This window comes from Mustela nigripes, chromosome 10 (assembly GCF_022355385.1).
Source record: "Mustela nigripes isolate SB6536 chromosome 10, MUSNIG.SB6536, whole genome shotgun sequence".
Taxonomy (NCBI): domain Eukaryota; kingdom Metazoa; phylum Chordata; class Mammalia; order Carnivora; family Mustelidae; genus Mustela; species Mustela nigripes.
Genome location: NC_081566.1, coordinates 2,712,686 through 2,734,975, shown reverse-complemented (window position 1 = coordinate 2,734,975; position 22,290 = coordinate 2,712,686). Strand labels below are relative to the sequence as shown.

Genomic DNA, 22,290 nt, shown 5'->3' with positions numbered 1-22,290 from the left:
ATTTAGACAAGACATTAAGGATTCCATTCAAACATGTGTCTTTCAGATTCCTGCTGAGTGGAGAAGGGGCAGATGGCAACATGGCTTTCCCTCCTCTAAATGTGATCCCCATGACGTGTCAGGATATACTCCTGTTCCACCAGAGCGGTCTTCAAACTCAAGAACATTTTTACAGCCTCGAATAGGCTCTAATTTATTCAAAGCTCAAATGTGAAAATGCGACCTGTTCTGAAACAGATGCCCTGTGAAGTGCTCTGTGGCCTTGATGAGAACTTTGTGTCAAGAAAGAAAGGAAGTGAGATCCCCCAAAACATCACTGTAGAGATCAAGGACAGTGGTGATGGTGTGAGATGTGCTTTTGGTAGTGTTCGAGAAACTGCAAACTCAAGCTTGCAAGAATATTTTAGATATATATACATAAAATATATAAATATATACAGTATATATATAAGTGTGCATCTGACTATCCTTAAGGCACTAAAGAGATGTAGGCCATGCCTTTCACAACTCAGTCTTTGTTTTCCTAAAGAAATCTCTCTCCCTCTCTCCAATGTCAAGCCCATGACAACCATTCAAAAACAACAAATACCTTTGACTTACGATGGCTGATTGCCTGGATGGGGGTCAGGGGTGGTGGTGATGGCGATATCATCATCTATAGCTTAGAGCTTAAATCTCTAGCTGATAAGGAGAGCTTCGATCTACAGCTTAGAGCTCAGAATTAGCCAGACACAAGCCAGTGACCAGATGTTGTACATAATTGCTTTCTGAACAGTAGCTGATGGGAAGACCTTACCATGACCGACAGAGATGGAGACCACAAGACAGGAAATCGTGTCTGGCACAGATTTTTCAGAGAGACTTTGGCTTCTCAGAAGCTCCTAGAGCTTTTATACAGAGAACTGGGAAGAAAGATAGGGGCAAGGCACTGTGGTTCAAACAGGTCATGAGGAGATGCTAGACAATGACTCTGAATGTATATGTGGTTTCTTTGGCTGCTCTAGTTTTTTTGTTTTGTTTTGAAACTCATACGGCCATGGGGGTGGGTGGGCTGAACCTAACTGAAGAAGCTTGGAGTATATTAAAGCAAAGCACACGAGGAGAAGGAAAAACAAAATCAACACACGCAGAAGCACGTGGTGGTGGCGGTACCCCGGAGGGCGGAGAAACACTGGTGAACTAATTTTCATTTTGCTCCTCTCCGGCTTTTCTCTGCCATGGTCCCAATGTTTGAGTTCAGGTTTTTTGTTTGTTTGTTTGTTTTATTTATTTTTTCCCCAACAGATGAAGAAATGACAGAGCAGGAAAGGTGTCTTATGGTGTTTGATTTCTTCGTAGGCCTGTTTAATGGTTTTTTTCTCCTCAGTTGACTGTTGGCACCTGGTTCCTCTGTAAACTATATTCCTTGGCCTTCAGTCTCAGGTTGGCAATGCTGTTGGCCATGTGGATGCCCTGTGCAGGGCTAGTGTTGGCACATGTGGCAGAGTAAGTAGCCATGGCGCTGTAGGGGCAAAGGAGAGAGCAGGGAGAACAACAGGCATTAGTTTCACGAAGCCGCAGTCGGCGCCCCGGGAAGACACGAGTCTCGGCACAGGGCGGGCGCGGCGGCGGGCTGCACGGGCGACCTCTGAGGTCTCTATCAGCCCCGGATCTGCATGGGTCTAGGGCACGCGGGCAAGGCTGGCAGCGTCCGGAAGGGCAGGGGAGAGCGGGGACAGGGCGGGCAGAGGGACCTGCCGTGTGGGACACAGTGAGGCATAGTGGACTTCTGGGCCGAGAGGAGAAAGCTGCTTCTGCGGAAAAGCGGGACGTCTCCCGGCCGGTGGCCTCTCTGCATCTGTCACAGCCCCTGGAGCCGGGAGCGACACACGCGGCGTCTGGGGGGGGCGGGCACCGTGGCCTCGTCACCCCGCGCCCACCACACTGCGGGCCGTCGGCGGGGCCGCGCCGGGAGCTGCTGGAGCAGCAGAGCCCCCGTCCCTGACCCCGCGGCCCGGAGCACCAGGTGCTGCCGCAGCTTCCTGTCCGACCGGCCTTGACTTTGTAGCTTCTTCCCAAGAGGACTTGAGTAGCTCAGGATGCCTTTAGGTTAGTTATTTGGGAACTGTTTAAATCCCCTACATGAACGAGCAAAGGCCCTGTCCAGGTTCAGGATTCCTGGCCTCAGAGAGAACTTTCTCTCTTTGTCCTTATTCCTGAGAGAAACCTGAAGTTGTTTCTCATGGTCAGAGATGGTAACTGAGACCCAGAAAAGCAGCTGGACAGAAATGGGCACTTGGTGGTTTTCTGTGAATGGAATCCATGAATTTCTTTTAAAGGAAAAAGTAAGGGTCTCTCAGACTTGGAAGCAAATTATTCTTTACTGTCTACTAAACAGTTAAAAGGGAACTCGTTCTAGTTAAATGAAAATGTTTCTAGTTGTTTCTAACATTAGCAAAATCCCTTTCAACGGAGGCCTGGAATGAGCTAGACTATAAATGGGACTCCGGGAGCTCCACTGCTGACTGCACTCCGGGGCGATCGACCAGCCACACGGGAGTTGGTGGTTCTGGGGATCAAGTGACAGACCAGAGACAGAGACAAGTAAAGCTGCTCTCCAAATAGACCGCCTGTGCCGGGCGTCCCTGTTCGGGAGACCATACATTGAGACTTACGGTCAAGACTCACAATAGCCCTGTTTCAGCTCACTTACTAGCAGTTAGCCCAGGAAAATTCAGTTCATGAAGTATAATTAGTCCCAGATCACTAGGTCTCTCCAGAAACACACATCCTTAATTTAAAATTCTTATAAGCGCTGGTGTGTGTGTGTGTGTGTGTGTGTCTTAAGGCAGAAAAAGGGAGACTCCGTACTGTTCCAAGAGAATTCTACGTTCTTCCATCTCATTTTCACCTGCTTCACTCTTACCCATATCCGGGGAGAAGCCCTCAACCGTCTGTGCACAGCTGGGTTCTCCGAGGGCACCCAGTAAGTTCCCTTTCCGCACTTACGTCAGTGCCTCACTGTAAGCGCACAGATCCGACCCCACATCTGACCCCGTCCACCACTGTATCCTCGGGCGGAGCTAACCTCGTAGCTGGCACGTGTCGACGCTCAAGAAAGTGTGTGGCGAATACAGAGCTGAGAGATCTCCTGTGAGGAAATGACTCCTGCTCAGTGTCCGTGGTCTCCTCGGCCTCCTGCTGGGAGTGATGGGTTTTCAAAACTGTCTTACCAGGGGCGCCTGGGTGGCTCAGGAGGTTAAAGCCGCTGCCTTCGGCTCAGGTCATGATCCCCGGGTCCTCGGATGGAGCCCCACGTCAGGTTCCCTGCTCTGCGCGGCTTCTCCCTCTCCCTCTGCCCCTCCCCCCGCTTGAGCTCTCTCTTTCTCACTCACACTTTCTCTCAAAAAAATAAAATCTTTTTAAAAAATTCACCAATATTCTTTTATCATTAGGAAGTAGTCCTTCCTATTACATTTGCTCTCTTGACAGAATGAGCACGATCAAAGGAATGGGACAAAAGCCAGGGCCAATGACTACACATTCTTGATCCATCAAAAATATCTTTAAAAAATGAACAAATATTAGATTAGTACAGATCTAACAACAGACTATCACTTTCCTGCTGTCTACCAACAGAGCAGAAAAAGAGTCCCCAGTTAAGACAGGTTTCAATTAGGAGTGAGGTAAATGATCAGAAACCCTGTTAAAATAGGATACGTTTTTTTTGTTTCTTTTGTTTTGTTTTGTTTTGTTTTGTTTTGTTTAGTGATACACCAAAAATTTTCATTTATTTTTGAAACCCATATAGTACTCTCATTTTCTGTATGAATTACTTGCTTCCATTCAAGGCACTACCAGAAATGTATACAAACCCATAAATCCTACATTCAAAAAATTGCTAGTATATACTGAAACCCAAGGTTTCAAGGAAATCAAAGATGTCATTTGTTAGGATAAGAGACCACTGGGTTTGGGAAATGCTTCTAAGTTACAGATCATGAAATGAACCCAGCACCTTTCTTAGCCAGGTTTTAGTTAGAGAATTAAATCCTGAAGATGGTCCATAGTACCATTTAAAATGCATAAGAGAGGAACTGAAATGGCACATTATCTATGTTATTGGTTAAACAGAATAAAATTGAACGGCTCCTGGAAACAGAAGGCTAAAATTTTATGAGAGAGCATAAAGAAAAAATTCTCTGATGGTAAATTGTGGATGGTCGTGGAGTATCACTCTTTCAAGTACTTGACCTAATTCTCTTGAGATTCCATTTTCCTTTGAGGCTCTAGGCAAGCAAAGTCCTATTTCATAGAGATTTTCTCCTTTTTTTAAAAAAGATTTTTATTTATTTATTTGACACACAGAGAGAGACCACAAGTAAGCAGAGAGGCAGGCAGAGAAAGAGGGGAAAGCAGGCTCCCCACTGAGCAGAGAGCCCAATGCAGGGCTCGATCCCAGGACCCTGAGACCATGACCTGAGCCGAAGGCAGAGGTTTAACCCACTGAGCCACCCAGGCATCCCGGTTTTCTCTTTTTTTGATGGTCAGAGATCGAGTCCATTTTCCATAGTAGACAAAGGGGACTGGAACCCTTGGGGGTTGTTTTTGTTTACAGAAGACATCATCGCTGTTTTCTAAAAACGTCTACTATAGCTTTGACTTCAATATTATCTATTTTACAGACAATTTTTATAGAGCTGCTTTGTAGTTGACTAATTTCATCTGATATTCTAGTCTGAAGACTTCATATGGTAACACATCTTTTGGAAATACTGAGATTTCCCTCTCAAATGTGTCCAGAAAATAATCCATTTTCCATCTCAAAACCAAATCAATGCAAATTAGTTATATATTGCACAGGAAATTGGATTTTCACCGGGACACTTTCCCCTAAATGGAAGCCTGAGTTTCTAGAGTCGAGAAAGTACCCTTGTCCGATTGTACTGTGGTGCTGTTGTAAGGGTATCACTGCATTCATGACCCTGTGTGATGCTTTGTAGGTAGCCCTCAAGTTAGTGGGGCATGAAGATTAGAACAGCAGCTGCTCTCAATGAATGAGTTTTGCAGTTTCCTAGGAGCACAACAAATGATAACATTTGCCCTTGGTAAATGTTTAGGAAATTATAAATTTTCAAAAATGGATCCAACTTAGTCTAGCACATTGCACAGCTCTAAGAAGTAGGACACAAGAACAGAGCCCGTCTTACTTCATAGACGACTAACCAGGGTTTGGAATAGCGCCTGCACTAAAGAATTACAAGTCTGTGCTCCGTCTGGTAGTTCGACATGGTTCTAGTTCCTCGACTTGCACTGAAAGAGCCATGGAGGCAAGGAGCGGGCAGTCCGTTGACACACCAGTGACAAGCGAGACGTGTGACAGGTCAGAGAAGACAGAATTAATGAGTGGGTACTCTAGAGCCGCTTAGTCATGCTTTAAAGAGAGCATGAAAAGTAAGTTGGAGAGGACCCACTTCCCAAAGTGACAACAGACGTGAGTGCCTTGGCTGGCCGCCAGTGCGAAAGACTGTTGTGACCACCTGTTTCCCAGGCCACCAAAACTTACAAAGGTCTATGTTAGGCAGAGAGAGAGGATCTTGAAACGTTTTCTCCCAAGACGAAACCAAAGAGGGTTAATTAGGTATTTTCGACCAATTTTATAGGACCGTTCAAAATGTGAAGCGAGCACTCGTTCCTACACAAGAGGACACTTGCCGGGATCAGAAAGTGAGACACAGACTAAGTGATCCCTATCGATGACGCACGTGGTAATGTCAAGAGCTTAGCGGCACCGACAGGTCCGGCCCGCTGGTCCTGCCTTCTAAGAGCCACCTGCCTCTCTAACAGGACATGGATATGAGCTGAGCACAGGAACTGGGTTAATAGGGTTTGGCGAAAGCATCTTTTCTCTTGAGTTTTGAAGAATGTCGGTTCTTTGTGTCTGTGACCGAGAAACTGCTCTGCCAAGTGAAGTGCACTGCGGAAGCGGAGATGGAACAGAAATGCTTGAGTCCCATCTGTTGATCCAGCAGCTCTGCGCCGGGACGTGGACGGAGCTGACACATTTAAGCAAGCTTGAAATCTTTCCATCTCCTTGTTTGGAGATTCTTAACAGATGGAGATCAGCCACAGACGGCAGAATGCTAACTGCGGCGGGGGTCGGCTCCACTTGCACTGGGGACAGATCATTTTTGATCATTTCAACCTACCCCGGAAGGTTGTCGGGAGGAGGAGCGTGTTCAGATCGCTGCCAAACACCAAGGAAGCGTGGAGAATTCTATATATGGGATGATTCTAAACCAGGAGACTTACAGGCACCTGCCCCTCTGCTTTTCGAAATGCCCCACAGATCCACCAAACACTTGGGGGAAAATAGCGCCTGCCTCTGTTTTCAACGCAACTTCGTTTTCTCTTTGGCCCTCTCGGACAGATGATGACAAGCTGTTGAAAATTCCCCCCCAAAGACAAATCTGTCGGCCCGAGCAGTCTGGGTGTCATCCTGAGACCCTGAGGTTTCACCAGCTTATTGGGGTTTTTCTAAAGGCGGTGGGCGCGAGGCCGCTGCGGCGCGGTGATGCTGGCGGTCGGAGGCCAGGCTCCAGCTGCGGCTTTTGCAGTGCGAGAACCAGGTATACCCGCTCTACCTAAGCCCACGCCATACCCGCTCTCCTGTGGACGTTTACCTTTAAAGAGAGACCCCATAAATCCTTCTGGAGGTGATCCTTTGTGATTAAATAAGCATTTCTGAAATTCAGAAGCTGATTTTCTGCATTAGCCTTGGCGTGCACTGTTCGCTCACGATCCTTCTGCCGTATCTAACTTCCCCTCCTAGGAACATTTTACACACGGGGCCTGCATCTCTCTCTCGTCTCGAGGACTTTCGTGTCGCTTCTTTCACATGCACGTCGGCGACCGGGACTCGGACGCCCTGGGAGGTGTGGAGAAGGCAGACGCCACTCGCTCGGCCCTAAGGCTGCATGAGAGCCTGACAACCCGGCTGATGGCCTGCGGAGTGGCCGGAGCCAGGACAAGAACACGGTTCTTCTGACCCCTGCCCCATATCCTAGAGTCCCCTACTCCTGGGGTCGTAGCCTCAGTACCACGGGAGAGCAGGTTAGAGACGCAGCCGAGTCCTGAGCCAGACGTACAGAACGCGTCTGCACTGCAGCCTGATCCCAGGAGACTCCCGTGCTCAGTAATCTCGGAGGAGCCCTGCTCTCGGCTGTGCGACTCCCCTTAACTCCAAGGACACATACGCCCGCGGCTCTGCTTCCCCATCGTATCCCCACTTGAGGACTTCCCTGGTGGCGTTGCTAAAAACTGCCAAGACCCGCTTTCTCGAACACACTTCGTTCCCACTTAAACCCTACCCCCAGCAGCCACCCTCGTCCCCCTCTGACAAGTTACCTTTTCAGTGTCTTCCGTTAGAATCCGTTATGAAGCCCCTCGTGTAAACAACATCTTGGGAGGGACGAGGATCTATTTTTGAAAGCGTGAAAGGGAGAAATGAGCCAAATGCGTTCAGTGGATGTCAGGCAGCACCATGACCACGATCAGACGGGGAGGAGGAGCAGGACAGGGAGGGGAGCCGTGGGCAGGGACAGCGGGCCGCTCTCTCGCCTGTGACTAGTTTTCTGGGAAGCCCAGTCCTCCCTCGGGAAGTGGCACTGATGATCCAGGCCATTCTCCAGCTCCCATAGGAAAGGATGTCTCTGGGGAGAAGCTTCTCGACTACCTCATCTGGAATAACAGGTCAAAGTCTAGGATTTGGTTGGTCACTGCTCCCCAGGAGTTGAAGCCCCCACGCGATTTGTTGGACTTACTACCTCCGGTGCCGTGTGCGCCCTCCCTTGCCCAGTTCTGATCTAAGCAGTGGGCGCGTGTGCCAAAACCCGGCTTCCCCCCACGGGCGATGGGTAGATGCAGCAGACACCTGCCGGCACAGCAGCGTCTGTGTCGGAGGACGCTTTGCTCCTCCTGGTGGTTCAGTTGCCTGCCTGACGTCATCACCCATAACGTGCTCGAGGGAACGGACGGGGCCATGTCGTGCTATAAATAGGGGGAACCATATGTCCCCAGTGACGCCTGTTTCTCTGGTGTCATTATTAATAGCACTCCCCTTTCACTTTCCGAAGCGCCCCAGCTTGGACGATAAATTATACGGCCACCATGCTGGATATAAAAGACACCCAGAAAAAAAATGTGTTGGCTCTCTCCCATCCCATGATTCTGACCACATGCAAACGATTGCTTTGAGTCTTGGTTCCCTCCCCTCCTCTTCCAGGGGAGAGCGGTGGAAGCCAGTGAGCCATCCTTTCTGGCAGAACCGCTCGCTCTTGCCTGGTCGCATGACCAAGCCACATCAGCCCTTCAGGGGATGCTCACACACCCCAGAAGGCGGCCCTCAGTTGCACGCATGCAGCCCTGATCTGAGACAGACACTGAATCAAAGGGCATGTTTACAGTTTCCCGGTCTTACTCTTTTTACTGCATTCAGTGTAATGGAAGCCTGAATCTGAATGAGAACATGGTGACGTGGCCTAGTATGCTGGACAGACAGACACAGGCACCACGGGCACCGGGTCTTACTCTGCTGGCTGAAGGCTTACACTTGGGCAAGTGTTCAGTTTCTTCTTTGGAACCAGAGCAAGGATGGAGCTAGCACACAGGAGCGTTCCAAGGATTAACCAAAAGAAATGCCTTTTAATGAATGTCACATGTGAGATAACTAACTTGACATCAATGTACCAACAGAAATAGCCAGTTAATTTTTTTTATAACACAAAAGGTCTCTCATTTCCTTTGCTTTTCAACACTTGTTTCTGTTTTATGTTTCCTAAACAAGACACATTTCCTACCAAGCTTCAAATTGTGGAACCATAATGTATTTTGGTCCTAAACAGAGCAGAAAAATCTCCCGAGTAACAGAATAGCCTTGCCACTTTTAGAAATTAACCAAAATATAAACACTTCAGTCAACATTGGGTCAAAAACATTGATATTGATTAAATTAGTGTTTTAAACCATCATTCTTCTACTTCTATCTGGAGATTAATTTATTCTTCCTACAGAATATGAACAATCAGATCCTATGCGATTTTTAATTATTTTTTTTACAAACTCTGTATCTAAGAGAAACAACTATATAAAAGTATACCATGAAATGAGTCAAAAGCACTAGCTTCTATGATTTTTAAATGAAAACAGCAGAATACAAGATATGTACACTAAGGCTACACTATATAAAATACTGAACTCTTAATTGCAAAAATAAACGAGTTATATCAAGATGGTGGCATTATGAATGCTTCTTAAAAAATGTATCTAGTATTTCTACATAAATCTTTTAAAATAAAGTAGGACATTTCCCAAAAAGGCACACACCGATTGCATGTTGGTGATCGCAGCATGACGCCCATGTACCACACGCGTGTGACGCGGGCGCTGGGGCGTGACCCCCACGTAGGGGCGGGTGGTCTGGTCCAGCACTAACTCGGGGAGGCGCTCAGCCTCACCCCCGCAGTGTGGTGCCCTCAGACTCTCTCTCAGGCTGCCAAGGACTACGCGGCAGCCATCTGGATGGCTGAGAGCCGGTGTGAAGCGTTCCTAACTGGGACCCAGGTAGGGAAAGGAGCAGGACTTCCTGGTCAGGACCAAATTCAAACCAGAGACCTTAAAACATTAATGTTGAACCACATCCATTCCCAAGCCACTGAATGAGTCTGTGAGCTATCAATAATGATCAGACAAACAAAGCGGTCTTCTACTTCTTTAAAATATTAAAAGATACGTGATTTCACAATGGTCTTCAAGATGTGGTTTTAGTAAGTTTTCCAATGGGAAAAGAGTCTACATTTTAAATCGGACATAGAGATAGGACTGATCGTTTGAAATCAGCAAGGCTTACTATATCTGAGAGCTGGAGACATTTCCAGTTTCCCAGGTATGGGGTCTCTAAGTGCTAAAACCAACATAATTCAGGCTAATTGCACCATGGGGGATTAAAAAAAATCCAAACACAACTGTGGCATTTCTTTTAAGGAATCGGTGTGGAACAGGAAGAACAATGAGGTGAGGCCTTCGCTTTGATTAAAACCGATTCTGAGAAGTATTTACATTTCACGGACATGGCTTTTCACGTTAGGAGCTGAACTTCAGCTGGGGGATCATCTCCTATAATTAGTTTAAGGCCGCTCTTTAAAGCGTTGATTAACCTTCACAATAAAAAGGCAAATAAAGACATAAATGAATTTGTGAACACTTCTCCACTGCAGCTGGCCAGAGAGAACACGCAGCCTTGACCCTGGGTCTAAGAGTACTCAGGCTTAGGTTCAAAGAAAGGCACTTAAGAACAGTAACAATGCTTAGGTTCAACTTCCCTTGGGCTAAATTAATCTGTGTTATGGGAACAGCATAATAAATGGAGGTTAAAAGTCTTTCCAAGAAATTGAAATAGTACTCTGTTACTTACTTCTTGAAAAATTTTCACCTTTTTAATATAAAAGTTTAGTGTGAATCACACATTGTTTTTATCTTTTAAAAACCCCACACGGACAAACTGGCCCCCAAAGCACTCCAGAGAAGTGAGAATTCGCAGTAGAACAGGAAGGTATTTTGGATCATAAACCATCCCCACCCGCTGACCAGGGACCGTGGCCATGAGCGTGGTCAGAACGGCTGGGGGTGGCCCTTCCTCCCTCTCTGGCTCTGTCTCTCTGTGTCTCTCTCGCTCCTCCCTCCCTTCCTTTTCATCTTCTTCTTGTCTTTTAATTCCAAATCAGTTTTACCATAACGTTCACCTTTGAGCCTACACTTGGAGCCTTACGAGTTAAATTTCTCCTTCAGTGTAATGAAACCCATCTATCTTAAATTTGGAAGTGGCGTCAAGTTTTGTTCCTGAATGGTCGCAAGAGGGACTCTGGGCAAAGCTTAATGATCTTTTCTTTTAGATTCTTCCCCATCTTTGAAACCTTTGCAAGAGTTCCTGAGTCCAAGAGGAGATTGCTGATGGCCCGTCCCTCTCTCTTCTGCCCCAAACCCTGCTCCTGGGGCAACTAGTAATCTCCCGTGAAAATCTGGGGGTGTCAGCAAGTTGAATGTCTCTGAAGAGGGTAACCCAGTAAGAAATGTCAGCCGGCCGCACCAGCAGCTGAGTGTGACCGACCGCTGAGAAACGTGTGGAAGTGGAGCAAGGGGGGGCGGGCCCACCATTCACCTGTACGGAGAGGCCGTCCCCCAGGAGAGATAGTCGGTGGGTCGTGGAGCAGGACGAGGCACGATGGGCTGCTCCACAGCAGTCACGTCCCCTGAGTAGGATTTGAGGAGGGAAGCGTTTTTGTTGGCCAGCATGGCTCTCTCGTTCCTGCGGAATTTGGCTCTTCGGTTCTGAAACCACACCTGGCAGAGTGTGGGGAGGAGCAGAGCACAGCGGGGAGAGGGAAACAAAGAAGAGGAGGTTACGCGAATCACGCCAACGGCCTGGCCAAGGTTACCCTCTAACGCCTCCCCAGGGAAGAGACGGGTCAGGTACAGCCCTCTTCCCAGAGCGATACAAAGATGCCACAGTCCTTCCCTGGCGGCCGCGTGAGCTCACCGCCCTCCTATCAGAGACGATCACGACAGGCCCCTGCGGGGCCTCCATCACCACCCCCCAAAGAGGAGATCCAAGACCAACCCACGAGGCAGCAAAATGTGGTCTATAACCCTTGTTGCTTTGTAACCAAGGAAAAGAGAAAAACCTCGCTAGACCATGGAGACTGGCTTTTTTAGAAGTCTTTTTCAGAATTCTCCAAAATGTGAAAATATCATATGCTTTTGAAATGCTTATTGGACATTTAAAGAAAGTTCTCCGTGTCCAGATCCACTGGTGCCTGCGGCAAGAATCTACGAAGCAAGTGGTTTACTGGGGCCTTGTGAAGAGCACCAGGGCAGGGGCAGGAAGTTACAGCGAGAGGACCCGTCCCCGCTCGCGGCACACCTCTCATTTATCCAGAGCTGTCAGGGCTAGAAACTTCCAGAAGCGTACTGCATTCATTGCTTCTACTGATCCTGCTCATTCCATACACTGGGTTTTACTTTTTCTATTTCAGAGTCGAGGAAACAGGTTCGACGAGAGTAAGTAATTTGTTGGCGTTCACTGGGATCGGAAGCGGCTGCGTTCCTGGGCTCGAGGACATCTGGCTCGTGACCACTCCAGTCGTCCAGAGAGCCACGGATTCGTATGCAGGCGTTCACTCATTCGAGAAAGCTTTTGGAGGTCCCTGCCGTGTTCCAGAGCCTGTGCTAATTGCCGGGAGTAGGGAGATGAGGCTTATTTTCTGCTCATAGCAGCTCCCATTCAAGTAAAAAAGACCGGCACGTACCTTTGACAAACTGCAAAACAAATCTTTTAGGTACAATTAACGGGAAATGCAGGACGAGGCCCGGGAAAAAGCCATCCCGTGGTGTGGAGTGGGATAGCACGCAGCTCCTGGGAGCAATGCTGGTGTAAAACACCACACGGCTAGTGCCCCGTGGGTCGTGTGGGTGCAAGGGCCGGGCAGAAGTCAGAGAAGGTGACTCGCGCTTGCTTTCTGGGTCCGCACGCATCCCACTCTTTTCTTGCTGATATGTCCTTGGCACTACTGTTACCTTGATCGTCTTAAATGTAAATGGAATCGGCTGTCATCCACAGCTCTCCATTGCTCACCGAACAGAACCGAAACTTCTTACCATAGAACAGAGTCTGCTCGGGAATGAGCTCTTGGTCCACCAACCCAGCCACATCCTGCATCTCGTGGGCCTCTCGCATGGACCCTCCGTGTTCCAGCTCCCGCCTCGGGCTTGGGACTAGCGGGTGTGTTCAGTTGTTCCCGCTTCTGAATAGTCAACCAAAGGCTCCCTCTGCCTGTGACAGTCCCCCTCTCCGTCCAGGCATCCAACAACTTGCTTTTCAAGATTTGACTTTAATATCCCCTTCTTGTGAAGAATCGTAGTGGAAAGAACATGACTAAAGTCTGATGGAGTTGGATCAAAATGCCGGCCCCGCTGCTTTAAAATGCCATCCTCAGCGCCTCCGCACCACCCAGGGACACTAATACGCACAGGGCTGTTGTGAGAGTGGCACAGAATGGGTGCTTCTTTTAAGTGTATTTTTACCCCTTTTCCCGGGGCAGATTTGATCGTCCCTTCCTCTGGTCTATCACGAATTCTCGTGTATTCCTTGAGCGGAGGAATCATCTCACGCATCCGAACAGGGTGGCAGGCCCGTCTACGGTCTCGGTCTCCCACCGACCACGCCCTGGAGGAGCAGGCCAGTGTCTTACTCATCCCCACAAAGTGAAACATTTCCAAGAGCATAATAGGTGCTTGATAGATGTTCGAGGGGGAGAAAAAGAAGAGGAAAAAGAAAGGGGGGGAGGAATTTTTGCAAAAGTGGTAAGATACGGCTCCCATCGGAGAGGACTCACAGACTCGTGGGGAAGTTGGCCCACATACGACTCAACATGACGCGTCGTGCTGTGACGGATGCTGTAAAGGCCAAGGTCGGAAGGGAGCGGTGCGGACTGCGGAAAGGGGACTCCCGGAGGAGGAAGGACGTGGCGGAGGGAGAGTTCTGTCCGCTCACATCCCAAATGCCCACAGCCCCCAGAGGGATCAGAACACAGTGGGGTGAGAGAGCAGGAAGAGCGAGTAGTTTCAGCGTCTAAGAAAGCCTTTGTTTGTCGCTGTACCGGGGCAGGACCGGCTCACGAGCCGCTCTTCCACGTTGAAGGAAGGACGATGCCAGCACGGCCTGTCCGGGTGCCCTTCTGTGCCAGTCCAAGTGGCGCTTCAAGGAGCTGCGGGTCTAAAATGACTCACTACACCGCGGCGGGCCAAGGCCCGGGGCACAGAAGAGGCAGCGGGTGTGAAGGGAGAGGAAGGGATTCAGGTGGAAGCGCAGAGCGCGTTTGGAGCACCGCGGAGGGCAGCGTGGGGCAGAGGCCGCGGGAAGGCAAACCTCGGGGCTGTGCTTGGGCTGGCGGACGGGACGACACAGCGGAGTCTCGTCTCTGCGGACCCCGTGGGTCCCTCTCACCCCAGCAGGGAGGGACCGCCAGGCAGTGCTGAGGGCCTCGCCCCCACGCGGGCAGGGGTCTAGACAATCTTCCCTGTCGCTGACCTCTGTCTCCTCCCAGGGAGGCCCTTCAAGGTGGGGTCACCGCTTCCCTATGGGGCGGCTCTGGCCAAGGTTCCCCTCGGGTGGAAGGACCCTCCAGGGCCCTCTCCATCGACTCAAGCGTCCCTCGAGGTATACAGCGCCTCGTGGCACAGACACAGTTGCCACCTCCATGCTCTGGGGGGTCTCGCCCCAGTCCTGCCGGTCCAGAGATCTGTCACACGCAGAAAGAAATCCCTCAAGCCGGGACTGAGCACAAACACTTGGGACCATTTCCTCGAGCGGACAGGACGGATGGGCCGGATCCGCGCCCGCCCTTGTCAGCCGGCAGCGCGGCCAGCTCCGGAGGACACCGAGGTCATCACCTGCGGCCGCGACAGCGACGCAGCCGGACAAGGAGCCCTCGGCCGGGAGACGCCGCCTCACTCCGCGTCTCCTCTGGGGCTTGAAAGCCTGAGCTGGGTCTGCTTTCAGGTCCCGGCCGAGCCGCTCGCCGGCTGTGCGACGCCGGGGGGACGCTCCAAGCTCTCTGTGCCTCAGTGTCCACATCTGCAAGGCGAGGGGCGTCCGCCCGCGCCCTGACGAGTGCGCTGACCAGGTCACGTAAAGGCCTTAGAACGGCACTTGGCACAGAGGGTTCCAGAAGTGCTGGCGACGGGGCGATTGTCGTCGTCACGAATCCCGCCGCGTGATGTCAGGGCGGCCGAGCGGCCCCGCGAGGACGTCGTAGGCCGCGCTGCCCCCTGCGCTGCCCCCTGCGCTGCCCCGCGCGCTGCCTTCCCCCTGCACAGAGCACGGAGTCGCCCCTACACGGGCTCCCGGGCGGCTCCCGCTGCGCTCGCGTCCGCTCCCGGCAGGGCGCACCCCCAAGTCGCCCGCCCGTCTGGTCACCCCGAAAGCAGCAGCAGGAGATGAGGTGCGGGGGGTGGTGTCGAGTCAGTCGCTCGGAAAACAACGCGGGTCGCCGGCTCCGCAGGGCCGGCAGCCGCGGGGCGCGCCCCGAAGCGGGGTACGGCCGCCCACCGAAGGGCTCGCAGCGGGTCCGTGGAAATCCTGCGCGGGGACGCCCGTGGCTCCGTCGGCAAAGCGCCTGCCGCCCCTGGGGCCACGATCCCGGGGCCTGCGGTCGAGGCCCACGCGGGGTTCGGCCCCGCCTCCCCCGCCCGCCGGTGCCCGCCGGCGCCCGCCCTCTCGCAAATCAATGAATAAAACCTTAAGAGCAAATAAAAGGCTCCGCTGCCCGCAGAACCGGGTCTGGTCGCGCCCCCGGCGGCCCCTGGAGCGGCCGGCGCCGCGGTACCTGCACTCGGGCCTCGGTGAGGTTGACGCGGCGCGCCAGGTCCTCGCGCACGAAGGCGTCGGGGTAGTGCGTGCGCTCGAACACGCGCTCCAGCGCCTGCAGCTGGCTGCTGTTGAACGTGGTGCGGTTCCGCCGCTGCTTCCGCTTCTTCTTCTCCTCCGAGTTCAGCGGGTCACCTGCGGCGGGAGAAACCGAGGCTGAGCAGCGACGGCCGCGGGGGTCCCCGGCCACCCCCTCCGGAGCGCCCGCGGGGAGACGCCGCGCCCCGCGCCCCCTTCCTCCCTGCCCTGTTGGAGCCCAGCGTCCCTCCCAGCGCGCGGGGCGCGGCGGGCCCCGGGGCCGTGAGTTCGGGCGCCGGCGAGCCCCGCGGTCCTGCCGTCTGGGCCGCCTGCACCCCCGGACCAGCCCCAGCCGTCGGGAGACCGCGCGCTCCCGGACGCCGGCTCTGCCCCCGCGGCCGCGGACACCTCCCTGCCGCCGCGTTCCCCGAGCTTCTGCGGAGATGCCGGAGGACAGGACGTTCCGGGGGCCTGAGCTGCCTGATGCGCCTCGTGATCCCCAGCACAGGGTCCTCCCAAGGAAACCACAACTCTGGCTCCTTCTCGTTAACGCACCCACGGAGTCACGAGCCCGGGGGCGCCTGGGCGGCGCAGTGGTTAAGCCTCTGCCTTCGGCTCAGGTCATGATCTCAGGGTCCTGGGATCGAGCCCCGCATCGGGCTCTCTGCTCAGCAGGGAGCCTGCTTCCCCTGCCCCCATGCCTGCCTCTCTGCCTGCTTGTGATCTCTGCCAAATAAATAAAACCTTAAAAACCAACCAACCACGAATGCGGAGTGACTCAAACTGGTGAGGACGATTCCCGTTTCCCCACGCGTTCTCCAGGGGACACCGAGTCATTCCTACCTCCTGTGCTCGAGGCTCAGTGCTCTGCTAAGGGCGGCGGCCGAAGCCTGGGCCCAGATCAGGGAGGCGCCCCCACACCCGCCCCCCAGCCAGCACGGGCCTGAGGCTCCCCGGATGAGGACCCCGGCCGGGACCAGACCTCAAGATCTCTGAAACAGTCTCGCCCAGGACCTCTGGGGAATCGTGACCCCAAGTTTTCACCTGTTTTCCTGTCGATTCCCCCAAACACACCTTGGCAAGCGGCTCACCCAGCCCGAGCATGAGGCGAGAGGATGGTGGGTCCCCCCCTACCCCCCGCCCGAGCCGGCACCGACAGGAACGATGGATGCGGGAAGCTGAGCCAACACCAGCGGCACCGCCGCCCCCAGCGAGCCGTCCCGGGAGGCCGGGCCACCTGCGGAGGCCATGCTGCGCCCAGAGATGTCCAACGCAGGGGTGCGGAGCCTGAGACACATGGTCCGCCGGAGGAGCTGGACTTCCACTCCCGCTGCCCTCCCCGCAGACTCCCAGCCTGGCGGGAGACAGACAGACGAGAGCGGGGACAGACGGAGAGAGGAGCTTGGCCCCGGCTCCACACGCTGGAGGAGCTCCTGGGTCTTTTCCCAGCACCCGACGTCTCCTGATCCTCTGGCCAGAGACACAGAACACACTCAAGAAAGCCCCGGCTCAGTTGCTGAAGCGTGGACTCCTGATCTCAGCTCGGGTCCTGATCTCAGAGACATGAGTTCAAGCCCAGCACTGGGCTCCCAGCGGGGCCAGAGCCTACTTACAAAATAAGTAAAAGCAACTAGCATGAATCCGGATCCTCAAGAGAACTGATACCTGCCTGAGCTGTAATATTATTCTTGTCACAAACTGAGGGCACGGTCTACATTTGGATGTGGATTCAAAGTGCAGCTTATATCTAGGATCCCCCAGCCCGGATCCCTCAGTGCCTGACAACTGAGGCCTCCAAGTGGTTTTGCTCAGAGACCCCTTCTCCCTGAGGGCTGAGCGGAGATCCCACGTTTCCTCGGGGTGTTTCAAGCACCCGGAGAGAGCTCGTGCTTGTTGAACTTGAAATGTCCTTATCTTTTTGGGTTTCTGCTGAAAAACCCATATAATCCCAATTCCATTCCCCCGGCTAAGAAGAACTGACACTTACTCCTTCTGTTTTAGGGTCATGTTCACAGTCGACCACCTCCCTGGCTTTGTTCCCTTTGTGTTCCCAGGAGCCTTGCGTCAAAGAAGCTGCTGTGACACTTTCGGTAAGAATGTCATTTCCGCAGCATCCTGACATGAGAGCCAGTTGAACGAGTGCGAATTCGGGGACCAATCGAGGCCTGGAACATTCCAGCCCACAGCCCGATTGTACCACTGTTCACCTATCAGCAGAACCAGCCACAGCCACATCCACACTAGAACCAAAGTCTGGGTCAGACAGTGCTCAGCAGGGGCCCTACCTCTGTGTTCTCCTTCGTACTTAAATATTTGGAGTCTTTCCTGCGGTTTCCATTCTCTTTCCCCAGTCTTCCGGTCTAGCTTTATATGGCTTGTACTTCAGTCTCTCTAGGTCATCCGGGCCTTTCTGACGGCAGCACAATGTGCATTTCGTGCTCCTCTCAAACGCGGCTCAGGAAAAAACCTGTAGATTCCATCCTGCCCCGGACTGAGACCGATCAGACAGACCCTGGACGATTACGTTTATTCACATGAAGGAAACCCCTTATTAAGCCAGTCCTACGGTTGGTTTGTTTCCCTCAAAGAGAAGTCTTTCTCTGATAGAGCCACACATTCTAAATTCTTTATGTGCTGCCAAACCGTGATCAAGAACAAGAATATTTTATGTTTGGTTCTTAGCCCTACAACCTGCTACATAACCTCTTGGTAGTTCTTTAAAACCTTCCACCGTTCGCTCAGATTCCACCGACTGTCCACAAGAAACCACCAGCTCCCTGACGTGGGAGCAAGGGAAATGGAGAATTATAGTTTATGACACAGAATAAATAGCTAGGATGACCTGACACGAGGCCAGCAAACGCTTCCCAGTGAATGTTCTTGTTGTTTTTAACAAATGAAAACACTGGCCCGGGTCATGCTGAAGGTGAGAAAAGACACACAAATAACGGGTCCGAGGAGCCTGGATCTGGCAAACGCCCTCCCTAGCGCCGGCCTAACGGGACGAGACGATGCATCGAACAGCTCGAGCGGCAGCTCTAGCGGCAGCCCGCGGGCTCGGCTGTCTTTGCTCACCCGCCACAAGCTGTTTTCCTCCAAGAACACAGAAGACGGGAGAAGACAGGACCCAACCCAGGCCCCTGGGCGCCCGAGAAGAGCGGTGCAGGTCGCAGAGCTTTACAAAGGCCTCGTTCGCAGCGCCTGTGAGAAGCCCTTTCTCGCAGATTCTGGACGCCGGCTGAGAGACGGGGAGGAGGTCGCGTGTGTGTGGTTGGAGGGGGTCGTCTTTCCTGTAAAACCAGTCACGGGGCAGGTCGGTTTTAACACATGCTGCCCAAGGACACCAGTGTCCAACTGGACATCGGGGGCGTCTCAGGCTTTGGGGTTCTGGCGTGGGCGGGACGCAGCGAGCTGCGGGATAACCACAGAGGGCGCGGGTGCGACTTTATCAAAGTCGTAGTATTTCTGATGCGAGGCATTTGTGGGTTTTGTGAATGATTATGTATTTTTACGTGTGTTGTGGATGATGGAGTAAATTGCCAGTATACAGTTACGGCCACATTTCCTAATTGAAAAAAAAAAAAAAGCAAAATGGCCCTGTGAGCCGGTGTACTTTCACGTGGAATCATGAGTCCCAGAATACTGGCACCACAGGAAGCCGAAGACGCTGTCGGCTTCCACGCTCTTATTTTACAGAGGAGCGTCATGAAGGCTCGAAGAAGGAAGTGAGAATTCCCGCAAATCACGACCCGGTGTGCCGGAGCCGGAGCTGGACGCCTGCCCTGCCAAGCCCGCTGCGGCCTCCAGGGCAAGTGACCGCGGTGACGCGCGTGAAGCATCAGAGGCACAGACGAAACCACGACCCTGGGGAGATGTTGTAGGAAATGCAGGCTTTTCCACATGAATTCTACAAAGAGGGTCTAAGAGAGAGGGTCCCTGTGTGTCACGCGGTGTCATTCCTACCAGAAGAGTCACAGAACTGTCAGCTCTCTCATCTGGAAGAGCAGATGATCCAAATGTTCTCGAAGTTTCTTTCTCCATGGCCTCCGCTCCTCTCCGCTTCATCAGTCACACAGGAGCAGGTCTTTACGAAGTAGCAAACGCCGCTTTCCGTCTTCTCTCTGCTTCCTTATTAGCGCTCACTTCCGTTCCCTTCAGGACACAGTTCAAAACCCCCGTTTTGTATGGTGCGTCCCAGTGTGACCTCCTCTGAGACGCTGCGGTAATTTCCATCCATACTATCACTCCATTCTCTTAATCCCTACATATATTTTAGTGTGTCATCAAACACTTAAAAAAATGATGGTTCAGTTCTCTCAGAGTCAATGTTATGTCACCTCTGTGCGCTCCACATTCCTGTGGAAACGACTGAGGGTCTCTTGATAAATGATGAGACAATAAAATCTTGAAACAGTCATGGTCATGTTGTGGCATAAATGCAGTCCCAGAAACTTAGAACTTTGGTGATTCACCTGAAGTTTTGAAGGCTGAATAATTTCTGAATTCCCAATTATTCTTTTTAACAGTTTCTAGCAAATCACTGGGTTAACGGTATCTTTTGTTTTTGGATAACTTTACCCGTGGAGGACAGAACCTTCACTCTCTCTTCTTCAGACAGGTTAGTAGAGATGGGAGTTGCTGTGTGGTTCTGATTCCTTCGTGAATGAAGAAATTCGTCCTTCATTTTCGTTCCATAGTAGAAAAGAGGCTCCAAGATAAAGGAACGGCTCCAACAAGGAGAAACACTGGTGAGAACGAGATGTTAAAAGGAACGGCCCTTGTGATGGATGCGGATGAGAACACATGGGAGCGTCGCTCCGAGTCCTCAGTGGGAGGCCCCCTACGTTCAAGTACAAGGTAAAGGGAACAATAGGTCTGTGCGTCCCCAGGGCTGCAATCACAGGGGACCCCACATCTGGCTGCCAAGCTGCCCTGAAGGCTGGGTGGGGAAGACCATGTGAGGAGGTCGGTCCTCTGACGGGGGACCGGGTAGCACGGGCGACCCCAGCTCCCGACGGCCTCGCACTCGCCAGGCGGGCTTCCCTTAGCTCCCAAAGACCCCGACCCTCTTCTGCTCTGCATCTGGTGGGAGAAGCCTTGGAAATTCCAAATAGGTCAGCCAAATGTAATTTAAAGGTACAGCAAAAACATATTTTAGGAATAAAATCTGAAGAAAAATGTGTTTCGTATGCCTGAGTCACATCAATTTGGAAAGAAATCTGATGCAAGAAGATAAAACGCCAGCTTCAGTAGCAGAGACCAACCACCACATCAAAGCCTGCCTTCTTCCTTTTGGTTGAAAACATGGCAGGCGAGCGGATCTCCAGAGCAGCCCGCTGATCATTTTATGGGCATTGAAGAATGTGTTCAAAGGAACTTACATTGCACAACAACTACTTACTTTAATGGGATTTGTGCGGTTCGGGCCCTGCAACCTTTGGAAAATTGAAGGGAAGTGTAATTGCAAAAGCCACTAAAAACTGCTTAGCTTTTCTTGCAAGGCCTATGAAAAGCAGCAAGATACAGCGGCGGCATTCATTTGAGTTTCTTTAGTTACACTAAGCTCCAATTGCAATTAGGACTGTGTCCTTTTAATATGTGCCCGATAAATGGCACAGGGGTCATTTCACTGGGATGGCTGTTGCAGTGTAGACCAAGCCTAGCGCATCACGATGACCAAAGCCAAGTTTAACGGAGCACCCATGCCTTGTCAACAGCACAGCTGAACTCCTCCACCACGGAGTCCCGACACAGAGGCCCGGCTGTGGGGCAGTGCTGGTCACATTGCAGCTGCCGGACCTTGAACTTCGCGTCATGGTCCTTGACATGCAAATTTCTTTCTTTACGGTCAACTTGGCAAATAACACTATTTATTTTTAGTTAAGTGTCAGTCCTAAGCCTTAGAAGATAGCATGAAAACACCTCAGATATAATTTTGGGGACATACATCCTTTGGAGAATAAAGTGCTCTTAAAAGTGTACAATATTATTTGTAATAGTTTTGCCCCCAAAGCTGAGTCAGTCGCTCTGTGTAAAGCTACCGTGGTTTCACGTGGAGACAACTCAGAGTTCAGCACTCTCAGCACAGCGGACGATCCTTCAGAAGACAGAAGCCTGCAGGGCCAGAGGTGTCCTCGTGGGACCTGTGCTGCTTTTGACTCTGTCTCATGGGTTCACTCGCACCTCTCCAGGCCAGAGCCTTTCCCAGAGAGCCACAGCTCAGGATCACCTCATCTACTTTAACTCTCTTAGGACGTTTTTCTGAAAGGATTCCGGATTGGAACCCCGAGGAGAGCTGACGTAAAGCCTCCCCAAGCAGCCCTGTGCTGGAACCCTGGCTCTCTCCTGGGACTTGATGCATCCTTTCCATCCTGCTGGGACCTGCCGTGTGACTCTGAGTCTCCTTCTGACTGTAAACTCGAAGTACGACATGTATGTTTGCATTCAGTGCTCAGTAGACACGAACGGAGGATCAGATGTAAAATACTCATGTACCGGAATTACTACTACAGGACTTCAATTACCCAACAAATACGTTCTCTTGTATGAAAAATAAAATCAAATCCTGGCTTCAGATATGTAACCTACTCCCAATTTCTTTACGGATGAATTACCTATTTACCTACTTTCAAGTCATTTCTAGATGTCAAAAAACAAAACAAACAAAAAAACCGGAAAACGAGAGTCTTTCCATCAGCGCCAACTGAACAGCCATTGGCAGGGGGCACGGCGCGGAGGAGAAGGGAAGGTGAACCGGCTTGGGAACCGAGACAACCCGTGCTCTCCCACAGGTCCAGCTTCTGACTGACTGC

At 51.8% G+C, this 22,290-nt stretch overlaps 1 protein-coding gene across 2 annotated transcripts in view; it reads right to left on the bottom strand.

Moving 5' to 3' along the window:
- Nucleotides 1-470: 470 nt before the first annotated feature.
- Nucleotides 471-22,290, bottom strand: part of PRRX1 (paired related homeobox 1) — a 71,610-nt gene continuing 49,790 nt past the window's right edge. Inside the window, exons 2-5 of one of the 2 annotated variants that reach the window (XM_059412436.1) lie at nt 15,420-15,595; nt 11,195-11,376; nt 7,387-7,458; nt 1,415-1,501 (exon numbers count right to left, since the gene is read on the bottom strand). In XM_059412436.1, the coding sequence (XP_059268419.1) occupies nt 7,404-7,458; nt 11,195-11,376; nt 15,420-15,595 (413 nt within the window). In that variant the 3' untranslated portion in view covers nt 1,415-1,501; nt 7,387-7,403. Of the gene's footprint in view, nt 1,502-7,386; nt 7,459-11,194; nt 11,377-15,419; nt 15,596-22,290 lie in introns of both variants that reach the window. The other variant, XM_059412435.1, reaches the window with a different exon arrangement.